The 17,278-nt window shown below is 35.3% G+C and overlaps 2 protein-coding genes across 2 annotated transcripts; both read left to right on the forward strand.

Moving 5' to 3' along the window:
- Positions 1-522: 522 nt before the first annotated feature.
- On the forward strand, positions 523-3,293 carry LOC125678359 (innexin unc-9-like). Its single transcript, XM_048916787.2, has one exon. The coding sequence runs from the start codon at positions 1,375-1,377 to the stop codon at positions 2,596-2,598; it is 1,224 nt and encodes a 407-aa protein (XP_048772744.2). The 5' UTR covers positions 523-1,374; the 3' UTR covers positions 2,599-3,293.
- A 5,615-nt stretch (positions 3,294-8,908) lies between these two features.
- Positions 8,909-15,620, forward strand: LOC130051949 (innexin unc-9-like). Its single transcript, XM_056155322.1, has 2 exons — positions 8,909-10,189; positions 10,896-15,620. Exon 1 carries the CDS (start codon positions 9,003-9,005, stop codon positions 10,179-10,181), a length of 1,179 nt encoding a protein of 392 aa, XP_056011297.1. The 5' UTR covers positions 8,909-9,002; the 3' UTR covers positions 10,182-10,189; positions 10,896-15,620.
- Positions 15,621-17,278: the final 1,658 nt, after the last annotated feature.

The following is a 17,278-nucleotide window of genomic DNA, read 5'->3' on the forward strand; positions in this document are numbered from 1 at the left end:
TTCAAATCATGGCCCCGGGGGTAAATTGGGGCCACAATAGGGGATCAAAGTTTTACATAGAAATATATAGGGAAAATCTTTAAAAATCTTCTTCTCAAACCAATGAGCCAGAAGAGCTGAAATTTATATGAAAGCTTCCTGACATAGTCCAGATTCAAGTTTGTTCAAATCATGGCCCCGGGGGTAAATTGGGGCCACAATAGGAGATCAAAGTTTTACATAGAAATATATAGGGAAAATCTTTAAAAATCTTCTTCTCAAGAACCAATGAGTCAGAAGAGCTGAAATTTAAATGAAAGCTTCCTGACATAGTGCAGATTCAAGTTTGTAAAAATCATGGCCTCCAGGGATAGGTTGTGGCCACAATACGGACTAAGGTTTTACATGCAAATATATATGGAAAGTCTTTAGATATGGGCCAAGGTAACTCGGGTGAGCGATGTGGCCTTTGGACATCTTGTTTAATCTGTGGTCTATATTTTATGTTGACTTGGTGTATACCAACATGTTTGGTGATATCAATAAACAAATGAATCGAAGTTGAACTGAATTGAATACTAGTACTGCCTGTAGACCTTTTTTGTCGCTATATTTGTACTTTCGTTTTAAGCGTTACTGGATAACCGCCACCTATCGGCCGCCTTGTGCTCTAGTCACGTATGTTTTTAAAGCGTTTTAAACATGTTAAACTTGTGATGGTTTCTTCGTCAGCTTGGTGTTAATTTCTATTGATACTGTGTATGATTTTCTATATGCACTCTCTCGGGACATTAAATGTAGCTGGTCAGGTATTACATGGTCTATAAAAGATTTATAATATACTTCCCATCAAAATGTTTAAATTGGTAGACCACGTGATTAACTCAGGTGTGTGTTTTGGTTTGCCGCACCTGAAGCGGAGAACCCGAGTTTCTCGTGTAAATACGTAGTAAATGATCTCTTATGCATTATTGCTTTTCCTACAGAAGAAAAACATTTAATTCCAAAAATGGAAAGTTTTAAATAGTTGTATATGTATTATTCATAGCCAGTGGACTTATAATTGGAGTATTGTGTATAATGCAAGTAATTTGTTGGTGTTCAAATTTTACACTCAATGCATCAATGAAACTGGGACATGGTCGTATATTTAGATTATTTTTCAAAGATTACATTTCTTTGGATATCGTTAAATCTAAGTATCCCATTGTGAATTACTGAAAAGGAAACAATCGCAAAAAAAAAAAAAAAAAAAAAAACCAACAAAAAACCCCAACCCAAAAACCGAAACTACGCTTTATAAATACGAATAATATTATACCCCAATTTAAAAGGAAAATTTCCGGGTTTCTCAGAATATTATTTTTATCACACTGTCATGTAAATACCCGTTTAATGAAAAGAAAAATGGAGGGGGACGATGAAGTGAACGTCGAAGCAGCAGGTGGACATAAATTTACGTTCTTCAAAAAAGTGACGGAGCTGGAACATGGAGTGGAGGTGGACAAGACGTATCTGATCTCCGTCGATCTGTTCGGAAATAAAGACGACGACTGGGTGGACCGTCTGAACCATGTCATTACGTTGGTTTTCATCGGGGCGTTTACATTCTATGTGGCTTTTTTGCAGTTCGTCAAAACAACGCCCCCTATCGACTGTTGGTGTCCGGCGGAATTTACCGACACCCACGTGGAGTACGTTCAAAACTACTGCTGGATTTCTAATACGTATTACGTTCCGCCGTTAGAGGCGTTATCGCAGAACGAAACAATACGACGGCGTTTTGTTGTGAAGTATTACCAATGGGGGCCCGTTGTATTGTTTTTAATGGGATTCATGTTCAAACTTCCAAATATCATATGGAGATTGGCAAACGTCTATTCCGGAGTTAATCTGGGGTTTCTTGCACGCAAAGCCTCAGATTCTCAGGCCATGGATTGGGATGTAGCCATTGGCAACATGGCTTATGACCTTGATCACTGGCTCCAACTTTATCGACCTTATAGTAGAAACATTTTTGCTAAGATAAAGAACCTGGTTTGTGCAAAAAGAAGCGGAAGCTACCTCACGGCTCTATACATGTTTATCAAATGTTTATATTGCGTAAATGTGATTGGACAATTTCTTATCCTAGATGCAATTCTGGGACAAAATTTCTTCCTTTCTTTAGGAGTAGATTTCTTCAGTCGGCGTTCTTCCGAAATCAACCAGCTTGGATTGGTGGAATTTCCTCGAGTGACCATGTGTGATTTTAATCTAAGACAGATGTCCAACACTCAGGACTGGACAGTGCAGTGCGTGCTTCCCCTGAACATGTTCTACGAGGCTATTTTCTTTTCTCTTTGGTACTGGTATGCTTTCGTTGCCTTAGTTAACTTTGCCAGTTTGCTTCTTTGGATTTGGCGAGTTTTATTCCCGATCAACAAGAGAGTGTTTATTGAAAAGTTATTGGGGAAAAGACAAGAGAGTGACCGAAAGGATTTCCAACATTTTGTTTCAAATTACTTGCGACATGACGGTGTATTTGTGATTCGTATGGTTCAGAGAAACACAAGTGACGTTTTTGTGTCTTATTTGTTAAAAAAATTGTGGGAACGTTTTAACAACAATAACAAATAATTTCAAGTTTTTAAGGAATTCTTTAATATCATGATATCTTGTTGCTACTTGTATAATGTAAATCCGTATATGAAATGTATTTCACATAATTACATTTACACGTGCTTTTCTCAATGTAATTAAATCCATATTTCTTAGATCCGCGCCGTATACGGCGCGGATCTAAGTAGTCTGATTTTAATAAGACTTTTAAAACTGTCCGCATGTTGTTTTACGCCCCATTCGAGATTTGTCTTGTGTAGAAACGTCTCCACTTGAGGAGAAGTACCACGATTTAAGACGTGTAAAGCTGACGAAGTTCTAAAGGATCTTTTAATATTGTCCTAAAATGACAATGTAATAATGAGGAACAAATCAACTGTTTTTGTCTTAATCGTGGGTCCTTTTGTAAAAGCAAGGTTGACAGACTTGAATCTACGCTATATAAGGATGTTTACATATCAAAGTATTATTCATAAGAAAAAGATACTGTGGATTTTTACGTAAATCTTTAAACTCCTAGTGTGACACTGCCCCCTGGTGTCAGCGTGTGAATATGACGGTATCTACACTACACTGTACATCAATGTTATTACGTGTCTTCAGATTCAACAGTTTATACATGTGTTATTGAGAAAGTTTTTAAATATTTTCCTATGAAATAACCGAAAATATAGATGCTCATTGTGTTGGCACAAATAAATAAATAAACTCTCGATGTACTTTATTTTTCTGCCAAAGCATGAAAAATATTTTAATGCAGTTGAATTAGTTTAAAACATCATCAACTTTTCGTAATTCGTCATTCTAATCAAAATCAGATCCGATACGTTCGCAATCGCTACAATACATGTTTTCTAACGCAGAGTATACGAATCTAAGAAGTCTGATTTTAATTAGATTGGTAATGCATATGCCTGAAACAAATGCATTCTAAGGAAATAGTTTAAAAATTTGTAAAATGAATACTTTTATACGTTAGTTGATGATGTTTTGAACTTTTGTGCATGACTTCAAAGTAAATAGTGAACATTAGCGGATCCAGAAAATTTTTAAGGGGGGGGGGGTGCGACCCAAATTGACACCTTTTTCGCCAAAGAAAGAAGGGGTGGGGTGAAGATCCCAAATAGCAAAAAATACCATTTTTAAAAAATCCAACCAGGAGGAGGGGGTATTGAAACCCCGTAACCTTCTCTAGATCCGCCACCGATGAAGCACGGAATAAAGAAATAAAAACAAACGGATTCAGTAGAATCTGTACCAAACAAATCAAGTACATCGATGTTATTTCTTCAGTGTCGATGTTCGTTGACATTGATATTGTCACGTGACTATACATTACAACTTGCTAGTAGTGATATAAGGTATATCAATATATACAACATTCTTTTAATCAAGTGGACAACATTTGTTGAAACACAGCCTTGATACATCCGCGGTTTTTATACGCATCAAGTCCAAATTTTGAGAAACAATTTCACTGTATTTCAACTCTCACATACTAGTACAGTGTATATAATTATAGAGCTTTACAAATACTAACTACCTGAAAAGCTCAATTGTAGGGGATTTTTATGCCCCCGAGATCGAAGATCGGGGGGCATATTGTTTTTGTCCTGTCTGTCATTCTGTAATTCTGTCATTCTGTCTGAAACTTTAACCTTGCTAATAACTTTTGAACAGTAAGTGATAAAGCTTTGATATTTCACATGAGTATTCCTTGTGACAAGACCTTTCCGGGAGTACAAATATTTTTGACTCCGTGATCTTGACCTTGGAGTTTGACCTTCTTTTTTGAAAACTTTAACCTTGCTAATAACTTTTGAACAGTAAGTGATAGAGCTTTGATATTTTACAAGAATATTCCTTGTGACAAGACTTTTCCGTTGGTATTAAACCTTTTGGCCTTGACATTTGACCTACTTTTAATTGTTTTACATTGGTCATAACTTCTAAATGGTAAATATTAGAGCTTTCATATTGTACATGAGCATTTCTTCTGACAAGATCTTTCTACTGGTACCAAGATATTTGCATTTGTGACCTTGGCCATCTTCGGAATTGGCCATTATCGGGGGCATTTGTGTTTCACAAACACATCTTGTTTTTCATATGAAGTTGAAATAGTTATAAATTAGACAAGAACATTTCGGAATGAATAGAAATAAGTACATGTAATTGTAGCGCAAACTAACCTTTTTTTAAAAAAAAAAAAATGGCCCTAAGGACAATTTATTATTGGGGAGGGTATCAAAAGTGAGTGGTACATGAACGTCTTCCCCTTCACCCAAATAAAAAAAGTCTGGATCCACCTTTGACATTCAACCATTAGCAACAAAATTAAGGAGATCTATTTAGAACATTTTCAATGTTATTTCAATATTGTCTAGGTCCAGGGGAGGATGCAACAATTTTTGAAGGGTGATCCCACACTCATACACAGAATCATACACACAGGGAGAGAAAAATACTCCTTTTGATGATTTATTTAATTAACAGTTCCTTCAGAAAATGGCAAACAAAAGTTCGCTGGAATCTTCTGATATCAAATTGAAACCTCACATGTGACTTACGGTATAAATTGTAGTAGAATATGCTTTCATTCACTCATAAATGAAGATGCTTTGTGATATACTTTTTGAAGCATTGTTGTGTGGGTGGGTTAGTGATGGTAAACAGATGAAAGCAAATGAGCGAGACTCTATCTAGTGAGTAGAATTAGTGCAGATAAGAGATTGCCGAGAATTTTGAACTACTTTTTTATTCAAACGCATTAGACATTTATTTCATAGATTATAGTAGCCGCTCTCTCTCTCTCTCTCTCTCTCTGCATTAAAGGGGGGGGGGGTTCCAACCCATACCCACCCTCCTTGATGTATCGCTCTAAACTAAGTTATTATCACTATGGTAATTATTCGAGGGTCAATTATGCTGTAAATAAGTACATTTTTGAGTCTTCAAGTTCTATCGGACTTCTCATTTGTGCCATGGATGTTGATCATTACTGTTTATGATAGTGACGGTATAAGACATTACAGCTGAGTTCATGGTTATGGTTGTGAACCAAATTTATATATGTGAAAAAATCATAATTATCCTATGCCGAGTAACAATAAAAATTGTCCCGTGTACTTAAATATTAAGTTCTATCGGACGGCCCGAGCCTGCATGTAGAAAAGACAAAAGCGGATGGCTCAAGCAAGTTTTTCTGATCAAAGTTTGTCAATCGTTCTGTCTCTCTATGATAGCTTCTTGTATTTTCGAGTTCTTCTACAGCACAACTTGGTCACTCCTAACTAAACTCGCCATAAAGTATCTTGAAGTTTATTCGAGTGCCCCCCCCCCCTATTAAGGGAGTTTATTAAGAAATACCAATAATATGGTGAGATCATTTTAAAAATCGTCTTCACTAGAAGCTGTGGGACAGAAAACTCGAACACCATTTCAGAGCTTTCTTATGTAGTGAAGATTCAAGGTGGTTCAATTCGAAAGTCGCACTTTTAAGATGGGCCCATATAGGAGTTCAAATGTTTTACATGGGATACATATTTTATCTTATGAAGAAGAAGAAGACTACAAATTTACATGCAAGCATCGGCATGTAGTGTAGATTCACTTTTGTACAAATCATAGTCAAAGGGGCTAGGGTGGGGCCATAAAAGGGGTTGAAAGATTTACATTGAAATATCAAGGAAATAATCAATTTTACGTAAGTCAAGATCCCTAGGGCAGGGAACGCCAAAAAAGGGATTCAAAGTCTAATAGAAAAATATGTTGAAAAAATTAGAACCTCAACAAGAGCTAGCAGGCTAAAAAAGAATCAAGTTTCGATGGGACAATTATTTGGTGTTTCCAATAGCGAAACATTGATTTTCTTGGTACACTCGGAGGTAGCATCACTTCTCAGCAACTCCCCTTACACCACTGAAGGCAATAAATTCAAATTTTCACAGAAACTTTATTACATAGTGCCATTTTGCACCTCTTAATTTATGTGTACATCAGAGAGATATTTTGTGTTTCCTGTAGCAAAACTTTGCTATTTTAAATTCTTTTAAAAAGGCACGGCAGCAACTGATTGAAGCTTATTCAAAACGTTTCCCTGGGGCCAAGGTGGAACCACATAAGGAGTCCGAGTTTAAATTGATTTATATATGGAACAAGTTCAACTTGATCATCCTTCTACAATGGAGCTTTGCAGGTAGTTAGTATTTGTAAAGCTCTATAATTATGTACACTGTACTAGTATGTGAGAGTTGAAATACAGTGAAATTGTTGCTTAAAATTTGGACGACAAAGTCAAATTGACATTCCTTATTAACAGACAAGAAGTTATAAAAATATGGACGTAAAACCTGAAAAACGGTATCATATCGACATGATTAATTCTCCTTGTATAGAATTGCAAGAATATTTCTACGCATTTTTTTATTGCAGCAAATATTATTACGCAAAAAGTTATCATGACATAATTAAAGTCAATAAAGCTGGAAGAGGGCGGTAAAATCATCCAAAGTACATTGTATATCGAATTTTTTCTGATCTCCTTGAACAAGTCGACATAATTTTGACGTTATAAACATTTCAATTGGAAGATGACACTAATTTTATTCTGCCATTTTGAGGTATAACACAACAACATTAGGCGGTTATACGTTTCCGTACAGAAATGGTCGAGTAGTTACGATCGACATGAAAACTAGTTTTAAGGTGATGGCACGTTGTGTGATGTGCAGCGCGACAAATGTTTTTCCTTACGCGCTTTTACCCTTTTACAGTGCGACGAAGCGTTTTTCCTTACCCGATTTTACCCTTAAACAGCGCGACGAAACTTTTTTCCCAACCTGCTTTTACCCTTGAACAGCGCGACGAAATTTTTTTCCCAACGTGCGTTTACCCTTTAACAGCGCGACGGAACTTTTCCCCCCTAACATGCTTTTACCCTTCTACGGGGTAACAGCGCGACGAAACGTTTTTCCCAACGTGCTTTTAGTCTCCATACTTAGTCCCATCACTATCAGCCTTAAACAGAACGAAAATACATCTGTGTGGTCACGATTATCATAAAACAATGGGAAGATAAGCTGTACATTTCTGTCTCTTCCTATTTCAGCATTGTGCCAAGATAACAGGTGACCGAGAGCCCTCCACGTCACCGGAAAAGGAGTCAAGTATGGTGGCTGATTTGTGCCACTTTACAATTTGTCGTCTTTTCGTTACTTCGAGGCGAATAGACGACAAAGCGATAATTAGCGACTTTTCGCCCCCGAAATAACGAAAAGACGACAAAATGTAGGCGAAAAGACGACAAACAAAACCCGCAAATTGGCGACATAATTTGTAGTCTTTTCTCTTTTCAAAACGATAGTTAGCTACTTTTCGCCTAGAAATAACGAAAAGACGACAAAATACAGATTTTCCCGTCATTTTGCTATTTGATTTTCTAGGAATTCAATATGAAATTCGTTGCGTTTTCGATAATCATTAATTAGATTCACAAAAGAGGAAACATCTAAAATTAAATTACAGTTCATATGTACTTGCATTCTACTGAAGAAATCTTTTTGTGTAAATGTTATACCAGGCATGTTGAATTGGAGGATAGGGTGGGCCGGTAGGGGCCCTTGTCTGTCCCCTTTTACAATTTACTATTCCCGTTATTTTTACATACGAATCCCATATTTTCTACATGCAAAGTTTGATTGATTTAATACCCCCCTCTCTCCTCTTTTCATTTTTAAAGTAGTAGTGAAAGGTAGTTGATGTTTGAAGAGCAAAATTGAAGAATACGTGCAATGAACTAATCCCCCCCCCCCCCCTACGATTTATAGGATATTGAGATTTGGGCAGAAGTACCCTAAATCCATTTTTTTCTTACTTGTCAAGAATTTCATTGCAAGTGTGAAGTGAGCTCCGGCTTCTCCCTCCCCTAACAGAACGATGCAATGTACCTGTACTTCTCCATACTCAGCATTTCATAATGAATTCCAAGAAAATCAGACTGCAAAAATAACGGAAACTGTATTTTGTCGTCTTTTCCACTTTTCCTTATTTCGAGGCGAAAAGTTGCTATTTATTGTTTTGTCGTCTTTTCGCCTCGAAAAGATGACAAAAGTCAAGCGAAAAGACGACAAAGTAGGTCGCTAATTTGCGGGTTTTGTTTGTCGTCTTTTCAACTTTTCGTTTTGTCGTCTTTTCGTTATTTTGGGGCGAAAAGTCGTTTTAACGTCTTTCGCCTCGAAATAACGAAAAGACGACAAATCGTAAAGTGACACAAATCAGCCACCATACTTGACTCCTTTCCGGGAATACCCTTAACTATGCTAGATAAAATGATGTTAAATAATGATAAAAGGTGGAGATCGAAGTACGTGTATTCTCAATATAGAAGCACAAAAGGCTAGCGAGAGAGTGAAGGTTTCACGATGGATTCAAAAATCGCATTTAAACTTGGAAGAGTCGCTGGGGGTGAAAAAACCGGCGACTTTACGTATAACCTACGTCCATTTGGCCACGGTCATGACGACTGGATCGATCGATTGAACAACATAATCGTTCCTTTCTTTCTGGTAGTGTTCGCTGTGTATATTGGGACGGAGTACCTCTTCTCTGGTCCCCCTATCCACTGCTGGTGTCCGGCGGAATTCACAGACACTCATGTTGATTACGTGCACCATTTCTGTTGGATCCGAAACACGTATTACGTACCTCTGACACAACCCATCGTAGAAGAAGCGCGGAAAAATGAAGAGGTAGTGTATTATCAGTGGGTATCAATTATTCTATTATTCATGGCCCTGATGTTTAAGCTACCCAGTGTATTCTGGAGGCTATTTTACAAAGATTCTGGGATCCAGATTGATACGATTTCACAAACAGCCGCACAATCGCAATGCATGTCCTGGGATGAGCGGAACCAAACCGTGAAAAATATAGCTTGTGATTTTCAAAGATGGGCTAGAGTCCGCGCTCCTCGACAGAGAGGACTAAAATATCTGAAATCTTTGTTCTCAAAGCGGTCGGGATCCTACATTGTTAGTCTGTATTTTGTACAGAAATGTTTATACTGTGCTAATACCATTGGTCAATTCTTCCTATTAGACGCCTTTCTGGGACACGATTTTTACCTCCAATATGGCACGGACTTTTTCAGTGGCAGCGTGGGAAATAGTACTATGGGTTTGGCGCGCTTTCCCAGAGTTACCATGTGTGACTTCAATGTACGCCAGCTTCAGAACCTGCCGCGCTGGACGGTTCAATGCGTGCTTCCATTGAATATGTACAACGAAAAAATATTTGTCTTTCTGTGGATTCTGTACGCTTTGGTAGCCTTTCTGACGTCAGCTAATCTTCTGCTTTGGATTTGGCGCCTCATGATTCATCGAAACAGGGTCGCTTACATCCAAAAGTTTCTAATGAACTGTGAAGGCAAAACTAAAGACCCAACCAAAGAAAAGCACATTCAGAGTTTCATTCAAAAACAGCTCCATCTGGATGGAATATTCGTCTTACGGATAGCAGAACGAAACACAGGCGCGGTGTTTATAATGGACTTGGTGCAAGAACTATGGGCTGTGTTCGATAAACGATATGAAACTCGTTAGGTGATCATGTAGGTATATCAATTAAAATGATATGTACATCCTTTATATTTTCCCTACTTCTGTATTTTATACAGAGGAGAGCATGATGCACAAATGGTCATTTCTACGTGTTTATTGTGCTTCATTGAGTCGGACTAAGCAATCTGTGTTGTGTTTTCTGTGAAAAAAGAGCTTACTGTGAAACCAGGTTTCTCGAGAGGGGGGAGGGGAGGGGGGGGGGGGCTACTCTATATATAAGATTGTCAAAAGATAACAAGTATTATAATGTTTAGTCTCTTTATCAGAAAATTCTTTTAATATTTAACCAATGACAAGCTACCAGTAGGCTATGCACCGTAAATCGCGTCACATTGGTATCTTTCATGTTGATAAATTCATATAATTAGAAAATGTGTATGCTTGTGGAAAACCCCGATCACTCTTGAAATGGATATTTGGAGGGGGTGTGTGGATAAGAAAGCAGAATTTACTTCAGTTCATTTATTCATTCTATACTAAACCATTCATACAATGGTACATAGGGTAAATAAAACTATTAAGTTAGTAGATTTATATAGACAATATTACCAAGGGTACAAGTAAATAAATAATGCATGCACATATTCTGTTGTTTGACATCTCTTCTCTTCATTGTTGTAATCATCTCATGTTTGTCTATTTTGGACTTTGAATTATAAAATATTCTATTCTATATATCATTCACATCAAATACAGGTGGGGGCATAAGGCATTAAAAGAGATTTGGGAATTTGATACATGCATGTACCTACAGGACAACAAAGGATCCACTCATTGCATTGCATTGTGGGATTACGTAATGTCACCTATTTAACCACTGACGTAAGGATTGGTTAAAGAAAGTACGGTAGAAATAAATTCGAAAATCAAGTCTATAATTCATTAAAATCCGTTTTTGAACAGTTTATTGGTATGTTTGTTTGTTTTTTAAGTCCAGGTCAATGCGCAAAATACCTATTCAAAAATCGTTATTTATGGAAACGAATGAAGGAATATATCGCCCTTTCCTATGACGTCATCTGAGACAATTGTGGTTGTGTACACATATTACGCCATGCACTATACTAATTATCGTTCTAATATCTGTTTCAATTTCAATTCATTTATTCTCATAAGTCAATCAACAGGACATAGAGAAATATATAGGCAATCACACTAATTATATTTATGCATGCGAGTTGAGGTACATATATACGTTTACAAAAATGAATATTACAAAATATGATTGGCAAATTGACATCAACTTGGAGGGTTGACCACCTCATTTATAGTGTCAATAAATCCTAGATAAATTCAACAGCAATTTAAAATTCTTAGAAGAAAATAAATCATGAAGTTTTAAAATATTTGGTCTATGATGAAATTTTTGCGGTGTGTACATTTTTCGAAAGTCTTTAAAATTTTCACATGTAAAAATATAATGAAATTCGTCGCCTATTTCAGAATAACACAATTTACATTTTCTATCTGCTCTGGGAATGCCAGACCATCTCCCAGTTTCTATTGATAAGCGGTGGTTTGTCGTTTTGAATCTTGCAATTTTACGTATTCTATAAATATCCAAATTTGATAAGATATAATTGTGACATTTAAATTCAGAATTTATAAAGAAGTTGTAAATTTTACCTTTGCTGCAATTACATTCTGACAACCATTGCTTCTGGAATTGATCATATAATTTTTGTTTTAATGAGTTTACAAGACACCTTTTGTTTTGTACATATTGAAATATCCATATAATACTTAAGCCACAATCATCAATAATGCTTTTAACATTTTTTATCCATTTTATTTTGATACCATTTAAATACTTTTTTAAAAATAAATATATAAGCTGATAAAATAGATATGACAATTTTGTTTCTTTGCCATTGACAATATTGGCCCAACAATTTATAATTCTGGTTTTGATATAGATATCTAATGGGTATCTGCCCAATTCTCCATATATCATAATTTTTTATGTATTTTGCTTCAGATTCAACAGAATTCTACAAAATTTTAATGTACCTTCACAATAACATCGTTATTACCAAAACCCCATATTTCACATCATCCATATATCAACATTTTATCAAACAAATGCAATTGGGCTGTAATCGATAGATTTAGGCTTCACACCTTTTTAAAGATTCCACACATAGCGTTTGGTTTCATTGAAGGATCCAGATCTGGAGAAGAAAACACCCAGGTGCTTAAAATGTTTGACAATATCTAGCTCTTTGCCATCATAAAAGAAACGACAGTTACTAGGCAATCTACCTTTTGAAAAAATCATAATTTTTGTTTTATCGACATTTACTTTACTGCATCATCAGCATAAAGGATGATCATTATTTTCAAAAATACATTTAGCTCATTTTCCATTTCTTCGGAAATTAGCGTAACCCCCTCAACATTACTATCAATAAGGTAATTTTTAAGGTAATTCAAAAACAAGGCAAAAAGGATGGGGGATACACCGATTTTACATGGAAAATAATTTGAAAATTCATTATTCAAAGCTATTCTTGATTTACATCCATTGTACATATTTACAATAACCGTAAGGCATTTGCCTGCAATGTTTTACTGTGATCATTTACGCCAAACACTATCAAAAGCACCTTTGAAATCTATAAATGAACAAAAAAGTTTCTCTTTCGGCAGAAAACACAACTCAGTAAGCGAATATAGTACACACATATTATCAAATGTAGAATATTTGTCTCTAAAACCTGTTTGATTTTTCTTCAGTACATCAAAATTTTGTGAGAAATGGCCAGTTTTAGCAACACCGTAGATAGTGACGGTGAAATCCAAGGATACATTTGAGTTTAAGGATTCAACCTTATATGTTTGTACCTGCACCCGTTTCGAAACCACCAGAAAGTGATTGATATATATATATATCTCATCGGAATCTCAGCTAGAAATTATTCACCGGGCCAGCCCACAAAAAAATTGGGAATGATATTGGAAATAATGTTTTACCTAAAGATAATTTTTGTATTTTACAAGGAAAAAAACCCCGAACAATTCCCAACTGTTGGCATGAAAACCATAATACTGTAGCGATGATGGATGAGCGGATCAACGGATCTGAAAACCAACACCTAATATACAATACCTTGCTATAATGTGTTTAATTATATATATTTCATTGTAAAATGCTTTTTTGAGAAAACATTGTGCACAACGTTATTTAATTGTAACCCCCCCCCTTTTTTTTTTTTTTTTTTTTTTTTTTTTTACATAGATACAATATCATAGAAAGTAAATCATTAGTACATGTAGTTTCTTCACAGCACACGACAAATGCGAAATTGAAATATTACGACACAGAGTTAACGAATTGTAGCATTTTGAGGTTCGAAATTTTGCCTTGAAGATTCATAATATAATAATCAATGTATCACAGTTTGCTTAAGTATCTTCAGAAAATTTTATCCACTGATGGTACCGGTGAAGTTTAGTCATTCCGCGGCAATGAAAACCACACCGAGTGCTACCCATATAGTGTACCTCAGATACGAAGAACGGGAAAATCAATTAATATACTCCCGATGGACGCCAATTATTCTGGTCATCATTTAGGCCAAGTCGTACTGTGCAAGATACCAGGTTTCTTTTGGGTGTTTATTTTATCAGAGTTCTGAATTCCTTTTGGATATAATTTCACAAACGCGATATCAAGGGACTGATTCACGATTTTACCCAAAATTTTGTTTTTTCACTTTTAATGATCAAAATTTACTGTCTAATGTGTTTGAAAGATTTCACATGAAAATTAAGGTTATACATCATCACAGAAGCTCATTTTAGAGAGTTTATTATTTGTTTTGTAAGCAAAGATTGCGGTATGCTATTGTTTACGAAATTTTGAAAAGAAATGGATATCGATCAAAGTATTATTATATCTCTCACATTTCAAGCATTTTTGGGGTGAAATGTGTCATTTAAAAGTTAAAATTTGTGACTATGCAAAATTAAGATGCATTACATTACAAAATCAATATTTCACTTATTTGTTTGTTTACATAAAAAGACCCGAGTCTTTGTTTACATAACACATATTTAAGGCTAAAATACTGCTTTCATTCTTGCATTCAGAAGGTCAAAATTTTGGCTGTCAACATTAAATGAGTTATGTTTCTAATGTTTAACATCAAAAATGAAAAATATTTTTATCAAAAATCGTGAACCAGTCCCTTTAAAAGGGAAGCCTCCGTGTTTACTCGGGTTTTGTTTGCTGTTTATTGGAACGTTTACATGTCCCGGTTATCTGTATTATTAGGATAAATACGGTAAACATTGTGAACACCGGGGTAATTTGTATAACTGTCTCCCTTGTTATATATCCGTTATAGATCACGGGATGCAAACAACCTGGACAGAAGTTTATCACAAGATACATTTATAGTTTGTAATATTCAAGTTTAACAACTTAGACATAAGTTTATTCTAAGATACATTTATAGGTTGTAATATTTTAAGTTTAATAACCTAAATTTAAGTTCAGATCAGATACATTTATAGTTTGTAATATTCAAGTTTAACAACCTAGACATGAATTTATTCGAAGATACATTTATAGTTTGTAATATTCAAGTTTAACAACCTAGACATAATTAATTTTATCCTAAGATACATTTATAGTCTGTAATATTCAAGTTTAACAACTTAGACAACTTAAACGGTGAAGTACCACAAAGACCTATGCTCAGCACTCAGGGCCGTAGCAGCACAGGATATCTAAGATTTTGGATGCATCAAATGAAGTCAGATATTGCTGTTTACGCGGGATTTTCTATCATTTTATATATTAAACAAAATGTAAATTGGTCATTAATACATAAAATGCACATATAAAAAGACGATTTTGAAGGATTTCAATTTTGGGTATAATGGTTTTTATACTGAATTTTCAAGTCAAGATTTTTGAATACATAAATATACATTGTAGGTGGTTTTATAGGGAAAATAGGTGGTGAATATGGACTTTCATTATGGATCCACCTACATGATTGATGCAAAGCTGATGGCAACGTACTTTAATGCTGTGGCATTTAGTTATTTGAATTTGAATACATGGATTTGGTATAGATTCAAAAATAGACACAGTATAGAATAGCATTATTACTCTATTGTTCGCATTTGATAGTCTATGAACAATTTTTTTTTTTAATCGTTTAAATTTGTGTCTTGTTTTCTTTCTCATCTTATATCAATATATAGCTTGACTGGATAAATATTACATGAATTTGATATATGTAAATATTGTTTATAAGTTGGACAGATTTCATGCCATGTCATATTATCATAATCATGCACAATGATGGAAAATGCGAATAAAAAGATAGACTGTTCTAATTTAATACGATGCAAAAGCATTTAGATATTATAAATAACCAAAAACAAAAACAAAAAAAGAAAAGAAAGGAAATAACCACACGTGGGTGAATACGAAAATCGCTGATTGTCTAGGAATGCAGGGTTTACCTGTTGTCAATTATGAATATACTTTTTTATCTTCCGGGTCACGGAGTATATCCGATGACGTCATTTCTCGTGGTTGGGATCATCCTATTTTTGTACGTCTCTTCAGTGTCCCTGTCCTGTTCTGTTGTTGTAATAATTAATGGTAGGAGTGCGAAAACAATGGAAGAACGAGATAATTACCCCCCTATCCAAATTTTCCCACCTTTTCGTCGTTTTTATATCCCTTACTATACGTTTTTATGTAACTTTTAAAAACATTTATTCTTTTGGTATACATTTTGTAATTCAACTCTTTTTTGTTATTAAAGATATCTAGGTTTTTATGTCAAGTTGAACAGTCGGTGCTAAACATTTGTAAACGTAAATATTTATATATATATATGTGATTTAAAAGTGTAATAACACCTTAAAATGCCTAATATACATCACCTGTTTTCAGACCAGCGTCTAGACTTTTAGTGTTTTACAAGATGATTAATTGTTTTGAACGTTGAACTGAGGTCTATCTTTTATACATAAAACTTTCATTGTATTATGTGCATTCATTAAGGCAATTTGCATAAAATAATTAATTATGTTGAGACCAGTTATACAAAAGTACGTAGAGTGAAATTTTATAGTTCAGTTTTATAAGAAAGTGTTGAAGCTATTTGGGACGCTGTTGTTTGTAAGCCTGTCGGCACTCTCGTGATGGCGACATTTATAAAAGAGGTTCTGAAAGGATAACCTGGGGCGAAAAATGAAAAAGAAACTATTTACGCGAATTTCTAAAACAAAACAAAAAATCACAATGTAGGCCTACGTCGTTTCAGAATTTCCCTGTGATATATGGTATACAATATACATTTATACTTAAACTTGTTATAGCTCCAAACTGAATTTTCCAAATCGTTCACCTGCAATATATCATGGCTTATCAGTAGCTCGGTTTTCTCTACACTTTCTTTTAATGTTTAACACATGTATATCAAAGAACAAAGGTCAGGGGTCCAAGGAAGGAACTGCAAAATACTTCGTCACGTGACTCCAGATGTGGACCTGCGCACGGCGACCGAGTTCTACTGGTGTATAAAGTTTGTCTTCCGTGTACTTTGATCCATTATCGATCTTTAAACATTGCCTGTCACTGATTGATAGCATCACCATGCCGTCCAGCGATAATGACTCATGTTTGGGGGGAGTAGTTAGGTTTCTCATTTCGCCCCCCCCCCCCCTTTCCTCTTTCCCTCTCTGTCACTATGCATGATCTAGAGGGATGAAATTTCCGGACATCCCACACCCACCTGGAATTTTCAACGTGTACATACCATCATGACCAGTCACCTATGAATTTGTACATTAAGTAATGTAGACATGCAGAACCAAATAAAAACATTGTCATAGAATAAGTATGTACATGAAGTGCCCTCAAATGAATATACTGGTCCACTGGAACCATTGTTTAACATTATTCTTATCCATACTCGGTGTTTATTCGGCGCAATATGATGGACGATGTAAATCTCCAGATGACCGTCACTGACATAAAATCATTGACTTTGGTGCACTTTAAACTGTCAGTGCTACTTGGTTGATCATTAGAAATTGACCGAAAAGAA

The sequence above is a fragment of the Ostrea edulis genome, chromosome 2 (genome assembly GCF_947568905.1).
Source record: "Ostrea edulis chromosome 2, xbOstEdul1.1, whole genome shotgun sequence".
NCBI classification, from domain to species: Eukaryota; Metazoa; Mollusca; class Bivalvia; order Ostreida; family Ostreidae; genus Ostrea; species Ostrea edulis.

What these genes read in the sequence shown, in the direction of transcription:
- LOC125678359 (XM_048916787.2), top strand. Translation starts at nt 1,375, where the DNA reads ATGAAAAGAAAAATGGAGGGGGACGATGAAGTGAACGTCGAAGCAGCA.
- LOC130051949 (XM_056155322.1), top strand. Translation starts at nt 9,003, where the DNA reads ATGGATTCAAAAATCGCATTTAAACTTGGAAGAGTCGCTGGGGGTGAA.